Source organism: Trachypithecus francoisi, unplaced genomic scaffold (assembly GCF_009764315.1).
Source record: "Trachypithecus francoisi isolate TF-2019V2 unplaced genomic scaffold, Tfra_2.0 Lachesis_group0, whole genome shotgun sequence".
In the NCBI taxonomy this organism is placed as follows: domain Eukaryota; kingdom Metazoa; phylum Chordata; class Mammalia; order Primates; family Cercopithecidae; genus Trachypithecus; species Trachypithecus francoisi.
In genome coordinates, this window is record NW_022681453.1 from 91,592,539 (window position 1) to 91,611,739 (window position 19,201).

Here is a 19,201-nt window from a genome sequence, read left to right on the forward strand (position 1 = left end):
GAATTGGCACTTGCTATTACTATTCCCTGGAATATTTTCCCTCAGGTATCCACTTTATTTTCTCCCTTACCATCTTCTAATCTTTACTCAAATGCCATGTTTCAGTAAGACCTTCTCTTCCACTCAATTTAATCCTGAAACCCACTCTCAATTCCACTTGCCTTTTCCCTGCTTTATTTTTCTCCACAGCAATAACACCATCTGATGTACCATATATTTTGCTGAATTCTTATTTCCCTACCCACTCAAATTTTTATTTCTCTTTTGCTTACTTCTGTATTCCAGGATCCAGAAAAGTACCTGGCCTACTGTAGTCTGTCAATGCATATTTGCATAACAAATGAATAAATGATTTATCAGCTGTTTGACATTGGGCAAGTCACCTAACTTGCTTTGCCTCAGTTTTGTCATTGGTAAAATGAGGATAGTGGTGATAACTACTTCACAGTGCTGCTGTGAACAATAAGTGAGCTAATGCATGGGACTGGAATAATGCCTGACTCACAGAAAGCACATGTAAATGTTAGTTACATTAGCTTATTAAGTATATTAATCTCATCTTTACTTCAGCCACAGACTCCCAAATGGACATCTGGAAGTTGTCATTTCTGAAACTGTCTCACTTCAGAAATCTTAAACATCAACCTAGTGTTATATTGGTAAATCTGCTCTCTAGAGAAAAATAAGACAGAAAGCCCTGATGTGTAGCATTTGCCAATTCTTGTGGTGTAAATACTCCCATCATAGCAAATTTTAAGCTACTAACAGTTTATCAGCCAGTTCTTGCAAACTGATAAGATCTGGCTCTAGCACACTACTGCCAGTACCCTACTTTCTGGCCACATTCTTCTTTCCCTTCCTCTCTTACCCTCATACAAAACTATACTTTCTCATCTCTGCAATAAAGACTTCTAGCCCATATAATTTTGATTATTTCTAGTCTATTAGACTCTTCGTGTCCTTCTTCATCTAGCATGGACTCACTCTCTGTTACCTGAATAATCCCTTCACTACCATCCTCAGTTGCCTTTTGGCATCCTTGTTTTTCTTTTGTACATGCTCTACAAACCATAGTTTCTGTTATCTTCACCCTTACATTTGGGGAGTTGAGTGTTCACGTAGAAAATCACAGAAGCATGCACATCACTGTCATAACACATTTATGTTCTTCAGCATCATCTGAATGTTCAGCATGGTTAGTTAATTATTTTTCTCCAGGACCAAGATGAGGACTGGCAAGTTTGGGGAAAAATGTATACAACTAGCACATATAATTGGGCCAACAGGCCAAAAGATCATCTCTCCTGGATACTTACACTGCATACTATTAATAACTTTGATAAAGATTTTTGGTTGGTTGCATCTGCTGGGTCTTGAAAAAACAGTCTCTGGAGTAGAACTTGCTCTTCATGGTCCAGCACTTCCATAATCTGCTACTTTTGTTTTTAATTTCAATAATGATTCCAAACATTCACCTTAAAGGAAAGTTTGTCCTCAAATTCCCATAAAAACTCTTCTACTACTTTGTGTAGAAATGAAATAGAATCAAGCATCATTTCCTTCAATTTATGCATGTTCCTCATAAAGCTATCTAGATCTACAACACTCCAGTCTTGGGAGATGTGGAGGCTTCTGCTTTCCAAAGTCAATCCTCCACCAGGTTCCTTGATTTTATACCTTTTCATCTCCTGAAATCTTTTGTCTTATCAATTTTTTAAATTCCCCCCTTCTTCTTTTTCAGTGTATGCATAGTCCAGATTGTCATCTATTTTAAAAATACCCTTGATTTTAAGATACAACGATTACAAGCATTAACGTAACTAACAACAGACCATCAAAATATATGCAACAAATATTGACAGAATTGATAGAACTGAAGGGAGAAACAGATAGACAAACATTTCAAAATCCCACTCTGAAAAATGGACAGAAAAACCAGAGAGAAGATAAGACTATAAAGGACTTGAATGACACAATAAACCAACTAGATCTAACATAAGTAAACACTATACCCAAGAAAAATAGAACAAAATTTCATATGGAATGTCTTCTTTGATAAGCCATATGTTAGACAATAAATTTAAATATCAAGAGATTTCAAATAGTAGATTTCATACAAAGTATGTTCTCTGACTACAACAGATAAAGAATAATAGAAGAAAAATGTAAAAGTCCATAAACTTATGCACAGACAATAAATTTTCAAACAACCAATGGATCAAAGAAGAAATCACAAAGAAAATTAGAAAATACTTAGTGACTACTGAAAATGAGTGTCTCATACTACAATTTGTAGGACACACATCCAAAGCAGAGATAAGGAGGAAATTTGTAGCTATAAATGTCTGTATTAAAAGAAAGAGGAATATCTCAAAACAACAACGTAAGGAACAAGAGAAGAACAAACTAAACCCAAGGGTAACAAAAATAAGGAAATAAAAATAAGAACAAAGATAAATAAAATAGATAATAGAAAAACAATATGGAAAATCCACAAAACCAAAAGTTGGTTCTTCCAAAAGAACAATAAAAGTAACAAACTTTTATCTAGATTGACCAAGAAAATAAAGAGAACACAGAAATTACTAAACCCGGAATGAATGTGGGATATTACTACCAATTCTACAGAAATAAAAAGGATTATAACAGTACTATAAATGATTGTATGTGAATAATTAGATAACCTGGATAAAATGGAAAAATTCCTAGGAACACAAAACCTATCAAGACTAGATGATGAAGAAATAAAAAACCTGAATAGACCTATAACTATTAAGAAGATTAAATCAGTAATAAAAAAACTCTTGAAGAAAATCCCTGGACCTGATGATGATGACTTTATTGGTGAGGTCTACCAAACATTTAAAGAATGAATACAAATCCTCCTCAAACTTCATCCAAAAAAACTGAAGAGGAGAGAGACATTTTGATTCATTCCACAAACATTACCTTGATACTAAAGCCAGACAAAGACACTACAAAAAACCCTTACATTACTATAGACCAATATCCTTTAACCATTCTTGAAAAAATCCTCAACAAAATACTAGCAAATGGAATTCAGCAGCATATTAAAAGTATTATACACCATGGCCAAATGGAATTAATTCACTGAATGTAAGGATGGTTCAAATATGAAACTCAGTCAATGTAACACACCATATTAACTGAAAGAAGGGAGGAAAATCCCCACAATGATTTAAATTGGTGAAGAAGAAAACATTTGACAAAATTTACCACCGTTTCATGATAAAAACACTCAACAAGCTAGGAATAAAAGAAAATTACTTTGACATAATAAAAGCTATGTGTATGTATATATAACCCACAGTAATCATCATACTTGACAGTTACAAATTGAAAGTTTTTCCTCTAAGATAATGAACAGGGCCAGGATGGCACTTTCACCACTTTGATTCAACGTAAGTATCAGAATTTCAATACCTTTTTTTTTGGCAGAAACACAGAAGTCCGCCCTAGAATTGACATTCACATTATACTTCAAGGGACCTTAGATAACCAATAAAGAGGAGCAAAGCTGGAGGAGTCACATTTCCTGATTTCAAAACTTAGTATAAAGTTACAATACTCAAAATATTTTGGTATTTGCATAAAGACACACATATTGACCAATGGAATGGAGCCCAGAAATAAACCTTTTCATGTATGATTGCTATGGCTTGAATGTATGTGTCCTTTCCAAATTCATATGTTGGAATCTAATACCTAATGTGATAGTATTAAGAGTGGGGCTTTTGGTAAATTCTTAAGTCATGAACACTCATCCTCATGAATGGGATTAGTGCTATTGTAAAAGAGGTTGAAAGGAGCATCCTAGTCCCTTTTTGCCCTTTTTGCTCTTCTGCTCTTCCACCATGTGAGGATACAGCTTTTGTCCCTTCTGCCATGTGAGAATACAGCAAGAAAATGTCATCTTGGAAGCAGAGAGTAAGCTATTACCCTTGGTCTTGGACTTCTCAGCTTCCAGAACTGTGAGAAATAAATTTCTATTATTTATTACATATCTAATCTGTGTTATATTGTTATACAAGCAGGAATGGACTAATAACAATGGTCAAATAATTTCTGATAAGGGTGCCAAGATTATTAAGTTGGGAAAGTACCGTCTTTTCAATAAATGGTGCTAGGAAAGCTGAATATCAACATGCAAAATAATGAAGTTAAATCTTTACCTAAAACATATGCAAAAATTAACTCAAAATGCATCAAAGACCTAAATGTAAGACCTCAAATTATAAAACTCTTAGAACAAAACATAGTGCAAAAGCTTCATGACATTAAATTTGGCAATGATTTCTTAGATATGATACCAAAGCCACAGGCAACAAAAGGAAAAACTGACAAACTGGGTCACATGAAACTTAAAAACCTTTGTGCATCAAAAACCACTCTCTGCAGAGTACAAAGCTAACTCACAGAACGGGAGAAAATACTTGTAAATCATGTATCTCCTAAGGGAATAATATCCAGCCTATATTGAGAACTCCTAAAATTCAACAACAAAAAAATCAAGCAACCTGATTCAAAAATGGAAAACGGACTTGAACAGATACTTCTACAAAGTAGATATACAAATAGCCAATAACATTGAAAAGATCCTGAAAACCACAAATCATTACAGAAATTAAAACTTCATTGAGACACCACTTCACATCCATCAGGATGGCCATTATAACAATAAACATAAAACAAACAAAAACGTCAGAAAATAACATGTGTTAGTGAGAATACCGAGAAACTGAAACCCTTGTACTCCGTGGGTAGGAATGTAAAATGACATGGCCACTACAGAAAACAGTATGGCGGTTCCCCTAAAAGTTAAAAATAGAATTAAAATATTATCCAGTAATCCCACTTATGGATGTATACTCAAATGAATGGAAAGTAGGGTGTCAAAGTGCATCTAGTCTCATAATAGCATTCTTCGCAATAGCTAAAATATGAAAGCAACCCAAGTATCCATCAAGAGATGAATGGATAAGCAAAATGTGGCATGTACATACAATGGAATATCATTTATCCTTAAAAAGGAAGGAGATTCTGACATACAATTCAACATGACTGAACTTTGAGGACATTATGCTAAGTGAAATAAGCCAATCACAAAAGATAAATACTATATGATTTCACTTAAATGAGATACTAAGAGTAGCCAAACTCATAGAGACAGGCAGTGGAATGTTGTTTGCCAGGAGCTGGGGGAAGGGAGAAGGGGGGAGTTTAATGATTTTAAAGAAGTGGGAAAGTTTAATTACTTAATGAGTGCAGCATTTCAGTTTTGCCAGATAAATAGAGTTCTGCAGACGGATACTGGTGATATTTGCAACAATGATATGAATGTACTAAATACCACTGAATTGTGCACTTAAAAATGGTTAAGATGGTAAATAAATTTTATGTTATGTGTATTTTATCAAAATTAAAAAATTGAAAAGAAATCCTTGATTTTTCTTACGTTTTGGTCTACTAGCATACTAGCATTTGATTTATTATTTGCCTTGACATCTCACCCACCTGTTCCCAAAGGAATCATCTTCACCTACAAATTCCTGTTAGTTGTGATTCTCATTTTTGCTCTCTGCAATCTGGCTTCTGCCTGAGACCAAACCATTGAAAATGCTCTTGTTGAGATCACTGAGTCCCTCTTATGTGCTAAATCCTATAGATGTTTCTTTGTTTCTGTCTTTCAGAATTCCTCTCCTGAATTTTTCACAATTGGTTATGTGCTCCTGACTTAAAAACTGTATTCCTTTGGGTTTGGGGACTTTATGTTTTTCTGTCTCCCTCCTTGTTCCTCTTTGCCCACTCTTGCCTAGTTACCTTTAGGAATTCCATCCATGCAGCCCCTCAGATTGGTACAGCACAAAGTTCCACCCTGGTTCAATGTTCTCCTTAGGAAATATCATGGTTTGTATTTAGTAACTACCTTTATGCTACCAAGTCCCAGATGTTCAATTTTAGCCAATATTTTTCCACTGAGCATAAGATTTGTATTTTAAATTGCTGTCTGGACATCTCCTTTTTTAAAAAAAAATTTCAAAACTTTTATTTTAAGTTCAGGGGTACATGTGCAGGATGTGCAGGTTTCTTAAGTGGTTGTGTCATGGGGGTTTGTCATACAGATTTCACCCTTCAGGTATTAAGTCTAACATCCATTAGTTATTTTTCCTGATCCTCTCCGTCCTCCCACCTTCCACTCTCTGAGAGGCTCCAGTGTGTGTTGTTCCCTTCTATGTGTTGTCCATGTGTTCTCATCATTTAGTTCTCACTCACAAATGAGAACATGCAGTGCTTGGTTTCTGTTCCTGTGTTAGTTTGCTAAGGAGTTCCATCCACGTGCCTGCAAAGGACATGATCTCATTATGTTTCATGACTGCATAGTATTCCACAGTGTATATGTACCATATTTTCTTTATCCAGTCTATCACTGATGGGCATTTGGGTTGATTCGATGTCTTTGCAATTTTGAATAGTGCTGCAATGAATATATGTGTCCGTGTGTGTTTATAATAGAACAATTTCTATTCCTTTGGGTATATCCTCAGTAATGGGATTGTTGGGTCGAATGTTATTTTTTGTCTTTAGGTCTCTGTGGAATCGCCACAGTGTCTTTTACAATGGTTGAACTAATTTACACTGCTACCAACAGTGTATAGCCATTCATTTTTCTCCACAACCTTGCCAGCATCTATTATTTTTTGACTTTTTAGTAATACCCATTCTGACTGGTGTGAGATGGTAACTCATTGCGGTTTTGATTTGCATTTCTCTAATGATCAGTGATGCTGAGTTTTTTTCATATATTTCTTGGCCACATGTATGTCTCCTTTTACATGTCTGTCTGTTCATGTCCTTTGTCCAGTTTTTAATGGGGTTGTTTGCTTTTTCCTTGTAAATTTGTTTAAGTTCCTTATATATGCTGGATATTAGACCTCTGTCAGATGCATAGTTTGCAGAAGTTTTCTCCCATTCTGTAGGTTGTCTATTTAGTCTGTTATTAGTTTCTTTTGCTATGTAGAAGCTCTTTAGTTTGATTAGATTCTATTTGTCAATTTTTGCTTTTGTTGCAATTATTTTGGTGTCTTCATCATAAAATTTTTGGCTGTGCCTATCTCCTGAAAGGAATTACCTAGGTTGTCTTCCAAAGTTTTTGTAGCTTTAGGTTTTACACTTAACTCTTTAATCCATCTTAAGTTAATGTCTGTATATGGTGTAAGAAAAAGGTCCAGTTTCAATTTTCTGCATATGGCTACCCAGTTATACCAGTACACTTTATTGAATAAAGAATCTTTTCCTCATTGCTTGTTTTTGCCAAGTTTGTCAAAGATTAGATAGCTGTAGGTGTGTAGTCTTATTTGTGGATTTTCTCTTCTGTTCCACTGGCCTATGTGTCTGTTCTTGTACCAGTACCATGCTGTTTTGCTTACTGTAGTTCTGTAGTATAGTTTGAAGTTAAGCAGCATGATGCCTCCAACTTTGTTCTTTTTGCTTAGGATTGCCTTGACTACTTGGGTTCTTTGTTGGTTCCATATGAATGTTAAAATAGTTCTTTCTGGTTCGTGAAGAATGCCAGTGGTAGTTTTATGTAAATAGCTTTGAATCTATAAATTGCTTTGGTCAGTATGGCCATTTTAACAATAGTGATTTTTCCTTTCCATCAGCATGGATAGTTTTTCCATTTGTTTGTGTCAGCTCTGATTTCTTTGAGTAGTGGTTTATAGTTTTCCTTTTAGAGATCTTTCACTTCCCTTGTTAGATGCATTCCTAGGTGTTTTATTCTTTTTGTGGCAATTGTGAATTTGGTTCTTTTGTGATTTGGCTATTGGCCTGACTATTGTTGGTGTATAGGAATGTTCGCATTTTTTTCCACATTGATTTTGTATCCTGAGAGTTTGCTGAAGTTGCTTATCAGCTTAAGAAGCTTTTGGGCTCAGACAATGGACTTTTGTAGATATAGGATCATGTAATCTACAAACAGGGGTAAGTCTGACTTCCTTTCTTCCTATTTGGATTCCTCCCCCCACCCCTCCCTTTTTTTCTATTGTCTGATTGCTCTGGACAGAATTTCCCATACTATGTTGAATAGGAGTGGTGAGATAGGGCACCCTTGTCTTATACCCTTTTTTCAAGGGGAATGTTTCCAGCTTTTGCCCATTCAGTATGATGTTTGCTGTCAGTTTGTCATAAATGGCTCTTATTATTTTGAGGCATATTGCTTCAATACCTAGTTTATTGAGAGTTTTTAACATGATGGGATGTTGAATTTCATCAAAAGCCTTTTCTGCATCTATTGAGATAATCATGTGAGTTTTGTTTTTAGTTCTGTTTATGTTATGAATCACATTTATTGATTAACATATGTTAAACCGACTTGCACCCTGGGGATGATCACCACTACTTGATCATGGTGGATCAGCTCTTTGATGTGCTGCTGGATTCAGTTTGCCAGTATTTTGTGGAGGATTTTTGCATTGATGTTTAGCAAGGATATTGGCCTGAAGTTTTCTTTTCTGTTGTATCTCTGCCAGGTTTTGGTATCAGGAAGATGCTGCCCTCATAGAATGAGTTATGGCAGAGTCCTTCCTTTTCAAGTTTTTAGAATAGTTTCAGTAGGAATGGCACCAACTTTTCTTAGTACATCTGGTAGAATTCAGCTGTGAATCCATCTGGTCCTGGGCTTTTGTGCTTGGAAAGCTATTTATTATTGCCTCAATTTCAGAACGTGTTATTGGTCTGTTAAGGGATTCAATTTCTTCCTGGTTCAGTCTTGGGTGGATATATGTGTCCAGGAATTTATCAGTTTCTTCTAGATTTTCTAATTTATGTGAATAGAGGTGTTTGTGGTATTCTTGGATCATTGCTTGTATTTCTGTGGGGTAATATCTCCCTTATCATTTCTGATTGTGTTATTTGAATCTTCTCTCCTTTCTTCTTTATTAGGCTAGCTAGAAATCTATCTATTTTATCAATTTTTAAATAAACCAGCATCAGGATTTGTTGAGTTTTTCAATGGTTTTTCATTTCTCTCTAGCTCAGCTCTGATCTTAGTTATTTCTCATCCTCTGCTAGCTTTGGGATTTGTTTGCTCTTGGTTCTCTCATTCTTTTAGTTTTGATGTTAGGTTGATGACTTGAGTTCTTTCCAGATTTTTGAGGTGGGCATTTAGTGCTAAATATTTCCCTCTTAACCTTGCCTTAGCTGTGTCCCAGAGATTCTGGTACATTGTATATTTATTCTCATTACTTTCAAGGAACTTCTTGATTTCTGCCTTAACTTCATTATTTACCCAAAAGTCATTCAGGAGCAGGTTATTCAATTTCCATGTAATTGTATGGTTTTGAGTGTATTTCTTAGTCTTGTGTTCTAATTTGATTGTGCTGTGCTCTGAGAGAATGTTATGATATCAGTTCTTTTGCATCTGCTGAGGAATGTTTTACCTCCAATTATGTGATCAATTTTAGAGTAAGTGCCACGTGGTGATGAGAAAAATGTATATTCTGTTGCATTGGAGTGGAGAGGTCTTCAGATATCTATCAAGTACATTCAATCCAGACCTGAGTTGAAGTCCTGAATATCTTTGTGAATTTTCTATCTTGATGATCTAATATTGACAGTGGGATTTTAAAGTCTTCCACCATTATTGTGTGGGAGTCTAAGTCTCTTTCAAGGTCTCTAATAACTTGCTTTATGAATCTGAGTGCTCTTGTGTTGGGTGCATATATACTTAGGATAGTCAGCTCATCTTGTTGAATTGAATCCTTTACCATTATGTAATACCATTCTTTGTCTTTTTTGATTTTTGTTGGTTTAAAGTCTGTTTTGTCAAAAACTGGGGATGGCAACCCTGGTTTTTTCTATTGTCCATTTGCTTGGTAAATTTTCCTGCATCCCTTTATTTTGAGCCTACGTGTGTTACTGCATGTGAGATGGATCTCTTGAAGACAGCATATTGATAGGTCTTAGTTCTTTATCCAGCTTGCCATTCTGTATCTTTTAATTGAGGCACTTAGCCCATTTACATTTCAGGTTAGTATTGTTATGTGTGGATTTGATCCTGACGTTGTGATGCTAGCTAATTATTTTGCAGACTTGTTTATGTGGTTAATTTATAGTGCCACTGGTCTGTGTACTTCACTGTGTTTTTATTGTGGCTGGTAATAGTTTTTCCTTTCCACATTTAGTGCTTCCTTCAGGAGCTCTTATGAGGCAGGTCTGGTGGTAATGAATTCCCTCAGCAATTACTTGTCTGAAAAGGACCTTATTTCCCTTTTCTTATGAAGCTTAGTTTGAATGGATATGAAATTCTGGGTTGGAATCTCTTTCGTTTAATAATGTTGAATATTGGCGCTCAATGTCTTGTGGCTTATAAGGTTTCTGCTAAAAGGTTCTCTGTTAGCCTGATGGGCTTCCCTTTGTAGGTGATCTGGCCCTTCTCTCTGACTGCCATTAACATTTTTTCTTGTATTTTGACCTTGGAGAATCTGACGATTATGTGTCCTGAGGATAACCTTCTCATCAAGTATTTTACTGGGGTTCTCTGTATTTCCTGAATTTGAATGTTGGCCTGTCTAGCTTGGTTGGGTAAGTTCTCATGGATGATATTCTGAAATATGTTTTCTACATTGGTTGCATTCTCCCCATCTCTTTCAAGTACATCAGTCAGTCACAGATTTGGTCTTTTTTTTTTTTTTTTTTTTTAGACGGAGTCTCGCTCTGTCGCCCAGGCTGGAGTGCAGTGGCCGGATCTCAGCTCACTGCAAGCTCCGCCTCCCAGGTTCCCGCCATTCTCCTGCCTCAGCCTCCGAGTAGCTGGGACTACAGGCGCCCGCCACCGCGCCCGGCTAGTTTTTTGTATTTTTTTAGTAGAGACGGGGTTTCACCGTATTAGCCAGGATGGTCTCGATCTCCTGACCTCGTGATCCGCCCGTCTCGGACTCCCAAAGTGCTGGGATTACAGGCTTGAGCCACCGCGCCTGGCCGCTTGAGCCACCGCACCCGGCCGGTCTTTTTATATAATCCCATATTTCTTGGAGTTTTGTTTATTCATTTTCATTCTTTTTTCTCTATTCTGGTCTGCCAGTGTTATTTCAGAAACCCTATCTTTAAGTTCTGAGATTCTTCCCTCTACTTGGTCTATTCTGCTATTAATACTTGTGATTACATTATGAAATTCTTGCATTGTGTTTTTCAGCTCTATCAATCAGGTCAGTTATGTTCTCTATATTGGCTATTTTGACTGTCAGCTCCTGCAACATTTTATCATGATTTTTAGCTTCCTTGCATTGAGTTAGAATGTGTTCCTTTAGCTCAGTGAAGATTTTTTTTAGACACATTTGGAAACCTAGTTGTGTCATCTCAGCCATCTCAGCCTCAGTCCAGTTCTGAACCCTTGCTGGAGAGGTGATGTGGTTATCTGGAGGAAAGAGGACACTCTGGCTTTTTGAGATTTCAGTGTTCTTGCACTGATTCTTTCTCATCATTGTGGGCTTCTCCATTTTCAATCTCTGAGGTTGCTGACCTTTGGATTTATTTATTTTTTCCTTTTAATGGTCTGGCCACTTTTTCATAGGGCTGCTGTAATTTTCTGGGTATCTGCTCCAGTGCCTGGTTGCCTTGGATTTTCCAGTACCTGAAGGTATCACCAGTGAAGGCTGTGAAACAGAAAAGATGGCCCTTCCTCTGTGAGCTCTGTTCCAGGGAAGTATGGACCTGTTGCTAGTTCCAACACACTTGTAGGAGGTGGCTGGAGACCCTGCTTGGGAGATCTCACCCAGTCAGGAGGATTGGGATTAGGTACACTCTTAAAGAAGCAGTCTAGTCACTCTTTTGTAGAGTAGCTGTGTACTACTGGGGTACTCCTTCTGTCCCTGGTTGGCTTGTGCTCTCTGAAGCCTGGAAGCTGGAACCACTAGGTTGCTGAACAGCAAAGATGGCGGCCCACCCATTTCTGGCCTCTCCATACCAGGGAGAATTCAAATCTCTGTTGGGCTGGAGAACACAGAAGGGGGTGGCTTGAGGTCCCAGTTGGGATGCCCTGCCAGTGAGGATGAATAGATTGGTTAAAGAAGCAATCTGGACATGTTTTGGTAGAGCAGATGAGATGTGTTGGGGGATCCCTTCTATCCCTGGTCAATATGGGCTCCCAAAGCCTAGAGACTGGAATGGCCAAGTTGTCCAAACAACAAAGATGGTGGCCTGCCCCTCCCCCGAGGAAACTCTATTCAGTCCCAGGTAGGAGCAACAATGTTGCCAGGGGCTGGCTGGAATTCCAAGTCAGTAGGTCTTATCCTGTAGGGTACCCTGGAAGTAGGGCCTGCAGACTGATAGTGCTCTGCCCCCTGGATTCAGCCCCCTTTTCAGGAGTATGTATGGAGGTCCAACTTGTTACCTTGCCTGAGTTGCTGTCACAGCAGCAACTCCAGGGACCCCAGAGCCAGCATATATAAAGCTTCCAGGACTCTGTGCATCTGAGTAGCTTCTCTGCCAGGACTTCAAACAGTTATGTGTGTCAGACTGAGGACCCTGGTGGAATGGGTCCATAAGAGTATCTCCTGTCCCAAGCGTTGCAAAGATCCATGGGAGAAGTGTGGTTTCCTGGGGTAACACATTTACTAAGCACTTCCCTGGGTAGGGGAGGTTCCTGTTGCTCTGCGTTTCTCCTGGGTGGGTCATTGACCTCCTTTTCTCCATTCTCTGTAGGTCAAATTGTTTCCCTGATCAGTCCCAATGCAAGTACCTGGATGTTTCAGTTGAAGGTTCTGTATTATTCACCCCTTTATTCCTCTCTGTAAGAGTCACACACAGTAGTTGCTTCTAGTCAGCCTTCTTGGTCCCCACCCACTGAACATTTTCACTGGATGTTCCACAGACAACTCAAATGCAACATGACCAAAATTAAACTTACCATTTCCTTCCAACTACCAGTCCATCCTGTTCCTCCTCTGTATTCTTTATTTCAATTGATAGCACCACCTTCCACTCACTTTTCTTATTCTCAGCCATCCTTCCCTGAGCATATTTTGAGCTGATTTCCTTACTTATTAAATCCTTCTCACTTTCTTTTATTAACTTCTCCTACATTTTTGGTTTATAGATGACCCCTTTCTTATTTTCCTAAGTGATTTGCATTGTAAAAAATGTAAGTATAAGCCAGGCACAGTGGCTCACGACTGTAATCCCAGCACTTTGGAAGACCAAGGCAGGCGGATCACGAGGTAAGGAAATAGAGATCATCCTGGCCAACGTGGTGAAACCCCGACTCTACTAAAATCCCCCCCAAAAAAAAAAAAAATTAGCTGGGTGTGGTGGTGCACACCTGTAGTTCCAGCTACTTGGGAGGCTGAGGCGGGGGAATCACTTGAACCTGGGAGGTGGAGGTTGCAGTGAGCTGAGATCGTGCCACTGCACTCAAGCCTGGTGACAGACCAAGACTCTGTCAAACAAACAAACAAACAAACAAAACAGTAAGTGTTCCTTTTCTCTCATGACAAAGGATTTGAGGTGTGAGCAAAAGGCTGCAGTATGAACACACCCTCTTGCACTGAAACTAGTAGTATATTTAGTATTATATTTTGGTATAACTGAATTTTGCAATATAAATTAGCACTCAACAAATGTTATAAAACAAAAAAATTTGTGGTTGACATACGGCATTTCAAAGTTATTCTATAGCTATACTTAGTTTAGATTGCTAGTTAATATTAGTTATAAAAATGGGAAGTTCTAAGTGGAATGTTCTAAAATGGGAATTGCTAAAATTTAGGGATAGGTGGTTTGCAGGTAAGTGCCACAAAAAGTATTTACTAAATCCAAATGTATAGCTGGAAAAAGCCTGTATGGGGATAATGGTCAAGGTTATACTTAATTCGCCCAGTAAATTTTAGTGAAATTAGAGAAAATACACTACTGTGAATTAAGTGTAACCTTGACCACTATCCCCAAATGGGCTTAGAAAAGTTAAAAAATCCAAACATTGGTGAGGTTGTGCGTTCTGGGCAGCCAGGCTGCTGCTGAGTTGCTTGCTAAGTCAGAATGTATTCAATTTTAAAATTAAAATTACACACGGTCACACACACATCCCTTCTCTACACACACGTATATGTTCTCACACAAGCCCACACACACACTTGACTACACTGTCCCTCTGCTGATATATATCTGGAAGAATGTCCACAAGGATCCCAAATGGTATAAGATTCATGAATCCAGTGCCATATGAAAGCCAGCCAGCCACCAGCACTGACACTAAGATGTAATCTTGTAGTTAGTAGTGCTACCACTCCTTCATAATAAAATAGCAAATTGAAGCAGTTTTCAAATAGTGTGGGAGACCAAAGGGAAATCATTTCTGCTTCCAGTAAGCACAGAAGGCTATTAATGAGCCACGGATGGCTCCCCTACTACACAGTGCACTTAGTCACTTCCTCCTTCCTGTGCTCACAAAAGCTGTGATTATGTTCTAAAGCTGTAGTTTGAAAAATGACTTTGCTTTTGAAAATTTATGGGCTATATATATTTATATGTTTTATTTCTGCTTGTCATGGGGAGTTGAGTATCTGTTATTGACATAAAGTTTATAAAGCACTTTGAGTTTCTAAGGAGAAATGATTACAAAGAAGGGTAAGAACATTAAAGAAGAGTAAGATGGAAGTATTGACCCTACTTTTCCATTCATTTGATTTTTTTTTGCATTATAATAATGTGACTTTTAGAAACTCTATGTGCAGGCCGGGCGCGGTGGCTCACGCCTGTAATCCCAGCACTTTAGGAGGCCGAGGTGGGCGGATCACAAGGTCAGGAGATCGAGACCATCCTGGCTAACACGGTGAAACCCCATCTCTACTAAAAATACAAAAACAAAATTAGCCGGGCGCGGTGGCGGGCGCCTGTAGTCCCAGCTACTCCGGAGGCTGAGGCAGGAGAATGGCGTGAACCCAGGAGGCGGAGCTTGCAGTGAGCCGAGATTGCGCCACTGCACTGCAGCCAGGGCCACAGAGCGAGACTCCGTCTCAAAAAAAAAAGAAACTCTATGTGCAAAGGGGACATAGACCACATGAGGAGATGGTAGTAGACTTATAAGGAAAAGTAGTAAGCATTTTAATAAAATGAATTCATAATGCACGAGAGCATGGCTTTTTGAGTCACAGAGACTTGAGTTTGAATCCTTGCTCTGCCACCTGCAATGTGTCACACACTATTCTATAAGCTTTACAACAATTAATTAATCTTTATAATAACTGTATGAAGTGGATGAGTAAACAGAGGTACAGAGAATTTTATAATGAGTAAAGAGAGGTACAGAGAATTTGATACCATGCCCAAGGTCACATAGTCCATAAGTAGAGCCAAAATTAACTGAGATAGGTATTCAGGTTCTTTTCCCCTAGAATCTCTGATAATGTCTTACATACATAGTACATAATAAGAGCTGGAAAATATTAGGTTTTGAAATTTAAAGCATAAAATACACTAGTTCTAAACATGTAGTAGGATGTTTAGAAGTAAATCTTTCATTTATAACATATTATTGTTTCTTTATAACATTTAATTGATTCATTATTCTGCAGAATAAAATATATAAATTAGGTGAGAAGCTACTATTTCCCACCTTATTTGCTTGTGGTACTCATTTGATCCATTTTTAGCAGCAATTTAGATTGAATATCTGCTATATTGTTTGCCATTATATTCTGCTTTAGAATACAGCTGATGCAAAAATAAAAAGAAGAAAATAAAAAGAAAACCAACCTAACCCAAGCATCATTAGGTAATGAGTCATCTTGATGTGTATCTGATAAAAACGAGTTTTTGAAGAAACATAATGGAAGGACATTAAGTATACATGCATTTCAAGTACCATAGGTGGTCCTGATAAATTATTCTAAAATAATTTAGAACAGGTGAAATGAATATAAGCTATAAAATAACACATTTTTAGAATAGCTACAGAGAAGAACAGTTCATGTCCCCAAACACCTCTGAATTTCAGTTTACCTTACAGAGCACACTTGGTTGAGAGTATACACTGCAACAGCAGTATTGCTCTATAATAACTTGATGATTTTGCTGAATTCAGCTTGTAGGATTGAATCTGGACATCAAGCCCAGTCAGAGTATAAATATATCATCACTGCTAGCATTCAGAGCAGTTGGAAGAAGAGGACCCAGAATGAAGAAAAATAAATGAAAATGAGATCAAGAGAGAAAGATGAGATGCAAACAGAACTTATTCACATAACATGGGACAAAGAATGAAGTGAAGTGAATGGTTTATTTTCCCATGAAAATAAAGCAGAAAAATAATGTAACATTCCAAGTGGCAAGGTCCAGCCATTTTGTAAGTGAGAAAAATAGTTCTATCTCTGTAGATAGATAGGTAGATAGATGATAGACAGACAGATAGACAGATAGATAGATATTAAAAATGCAGTGACATGCAAATATATGACCTTTGCTGGGGATGAAAAATATTTACTATAGCAGTTATTTTCTGTATTTCATGTTTTCACTACCAATGAATATTTTTATAGCACATGATGGTTTTTCAAATCTTAAATGTATTATAAATATACCTTGAAATATAACTTCCTGCTGCCTTCTCAGTTTGTGTTTGCATCACTATCTATAATAAATTACTTTTTGTATGTACTATACTTTTAAGGATAAATCACTTTAAAAATAATGTTTTTTGTAAAAGAAATCTCTGCTAAAGAAGTTTTATTTCTACTCCTTTTATTTTCTGAATAGTCAAATGAACTGAAGAAGGACAAAGTTGATAGAACATTTTCTGAAATGAACTTGAGTCACTGTTGGTAAATACAGATCAGTTAAGGAGTTCATCATTATAGATAATGCATACAGTATCGTACTACATAGTTAAATGTGATAAAGCAAAATTAATGACTGTGAGGCAACTGAGTTTCATTTCATCTTTCTTCATGATAATATTATTTGGTACACACACACACACACACACACACACACATATAGCAAGTGAATTTATAGGAGAAATCAATTATGTTATTGAGTGTACATCCTCCCCCCTTAGTAACACTCTAATGTATCACAGTATCAGGGAAATGCACCCTAGAGAAAACACTGCTCTTCTTCACAGAAAATCCATGAATAACATTATGCAAAAATTAATTTATGATAAATGATTTAAATATAGAACTGAGAACAGCTTATTTAAATGCCATCAGAAAAGAACACCTCACCCGCAAAAAGGAGTCTAGGGATCCATTCTCCATATATTCCACCACAATCATTACTGGTCTGCCTGCAAAAGAGCAAGAGAACACACATGGATTAGAGCAATTACAAAAATATGTGCTGCAGTTAAGAGATACCCAGCTGTGGTAACTAAATTATTTGTATTTTATTAATAGGAATTTCATTTTCCAACCTGCTTCTATAAAAGTGTTCATATTATACATAGGCATCTCTATATTTCTTTATAGCATTATTTCCTTTTGAGTTCATAAAAAGGACATGAATTACAATATAAATTACAAAGGAATGAGGTACTTCTTTTCCTAAAGCCCTGCAATCACTTGTTTAGATTATGTTCTTTTTGTCCTCTAGTTTTTCCTTAGAAAGCAATCAACAAGCTGAAGTAGGATTTAAGCAGTTATTATAGCTGCTTTTGCAGTTATGGTACAACTTCTAAGGCAGTGCAGCAATTTTGGCTGACTTATATTAGAGTGGGCATGTCTGAAATATTCCTAAGGCAAAGCAGAAAGGAGAAACTCATAAATTCTCTTTAAGAAATTATAAAGCATTGGTCATAGTCTGATTTTAAGGGCCTTTAAGCAGAAAAATTTTAGATTGATGAATACTACAAAGCTTGTAGGATTTGTAGTAGCTCCTGATTATGTTTTCATTGGACATAGATTTGATCAACAGAGCAACGATGGCAGTACATGAAAAATAAGTAACTCTGATTTTGTAGTCTGGTACAGAAGATAAGATCAGAAATTGAACATAATTTCTTTCCTTTTTTATCATATCAATTGTTACACTGTTACAGTTCCCAATACACCTCTATTAGGTAGAATATTTGACATAAATAACTGATTTATTTCAAAGAAGTGAATGCATTTGTTCTGCCCAATTGCCCAAGTTTAAAAGATAAACTCATTTCAGATGCAGGGGAAATGGTATTCACCTGAAATAAGCATGTATGACATATTTAGTTTTTACTTCTGTGTTTCTCACCTCTTGTTGGAATTTTTAACTTTTCAATCTGCACTGTGCACAGTTTTTCATTATAAACACGAAGGAGATCTCGAAAGAACTGATGTGTACCATTGATGGAAATATTAGATCTCATTGTCATTCCTGTTCATTTTATGAACTCAAAGCCTTGTGGGTTAGAAAGGGTGACTATTATGAATTAGTACAATGTATGCAAATGCTAGACTTTACATTTGAATCTATATTTTAAATAAAGATGTGTTAAAGGTTAAATCTATTAATAAAGCCCCCAATTTATCATGCATAAAATTACAACCCAAGGAAGTTTTCCATTTGTAGTGAATATTAACCTATATTCTATAATGTTCCTCGAAGTAATTAATTTTACCCAAATATGAATAAAGAACTTTATTGGCAATTATCGAGGTTAAATGAACTGTCAGCACTCTTGTGGGCAGGGATCTAGAAGATTCAGGTTTTAAACCTTAAAGTTCATCTTGAAATCTTTTATTTGGCTATACTTTCAGGGAGCTTGGAGGTAGGACATAGATAGAAACACTGAGGTAGCAAGGTGGGGAAAACAAAAGGTCATTTTTGTACTTAAATATAAAAATTCTGAGTCCAATATTCCATTTTGAATGACAATGGATTCTGAATGTTAATGGGAATAGTTGGGTTATTACAATGACTGCCTGATGTCTTCTTCCCCTGCCTGCAGAGTCACAACTTTTTAATCTGTCTTGACCATTGCTGTCAGAGGAACACTTTTAGTTTTTATTGTCTTTAACAAACATTTATCCTTCCCTTAAGAATGCCAGTCTTATTAGAATAAAAAGAGCTTGCAAGCATTTCACTTGTATTTGTACATGCCATAATTATGTTTCTTGTGCAGATATGGAAATTGAGGGATAGAAAATTAAAGTACTTGTCCAAAGCCAAATAGCTGGTAAGTGGCAGTATCAAGTAGTCTGTCTCAGAGTTTGAG

The 19,201-nt window shown here is 36.8% G+C and overlaps 1 protein-coding gene across 2 annotated transcripts in view; it reads right to left on the reverse strand.

The window, feature by feature from the left end:
- Nucleotides 1-19,201, reverse strand: part of EPHA6 (EPH receptor A6) — a 941,507-nt gene that overhangs the window by 122,445 nt on the left and 799,861 nt on the right. For both annotated transcript variants that reach the window (XM_033211549.1, XM_033211552.1), the window contains one exon: nucleotides 17,238-17,299. In XM_033211549.1, the coding sequence (XP_033067440.1) occupies nucleotides 17,238-17,299 (62 nt within the window). The remainder of the gene's footprint in view (nucleotides 1-17,237; nucleotides 17,300-19,201) is intronic.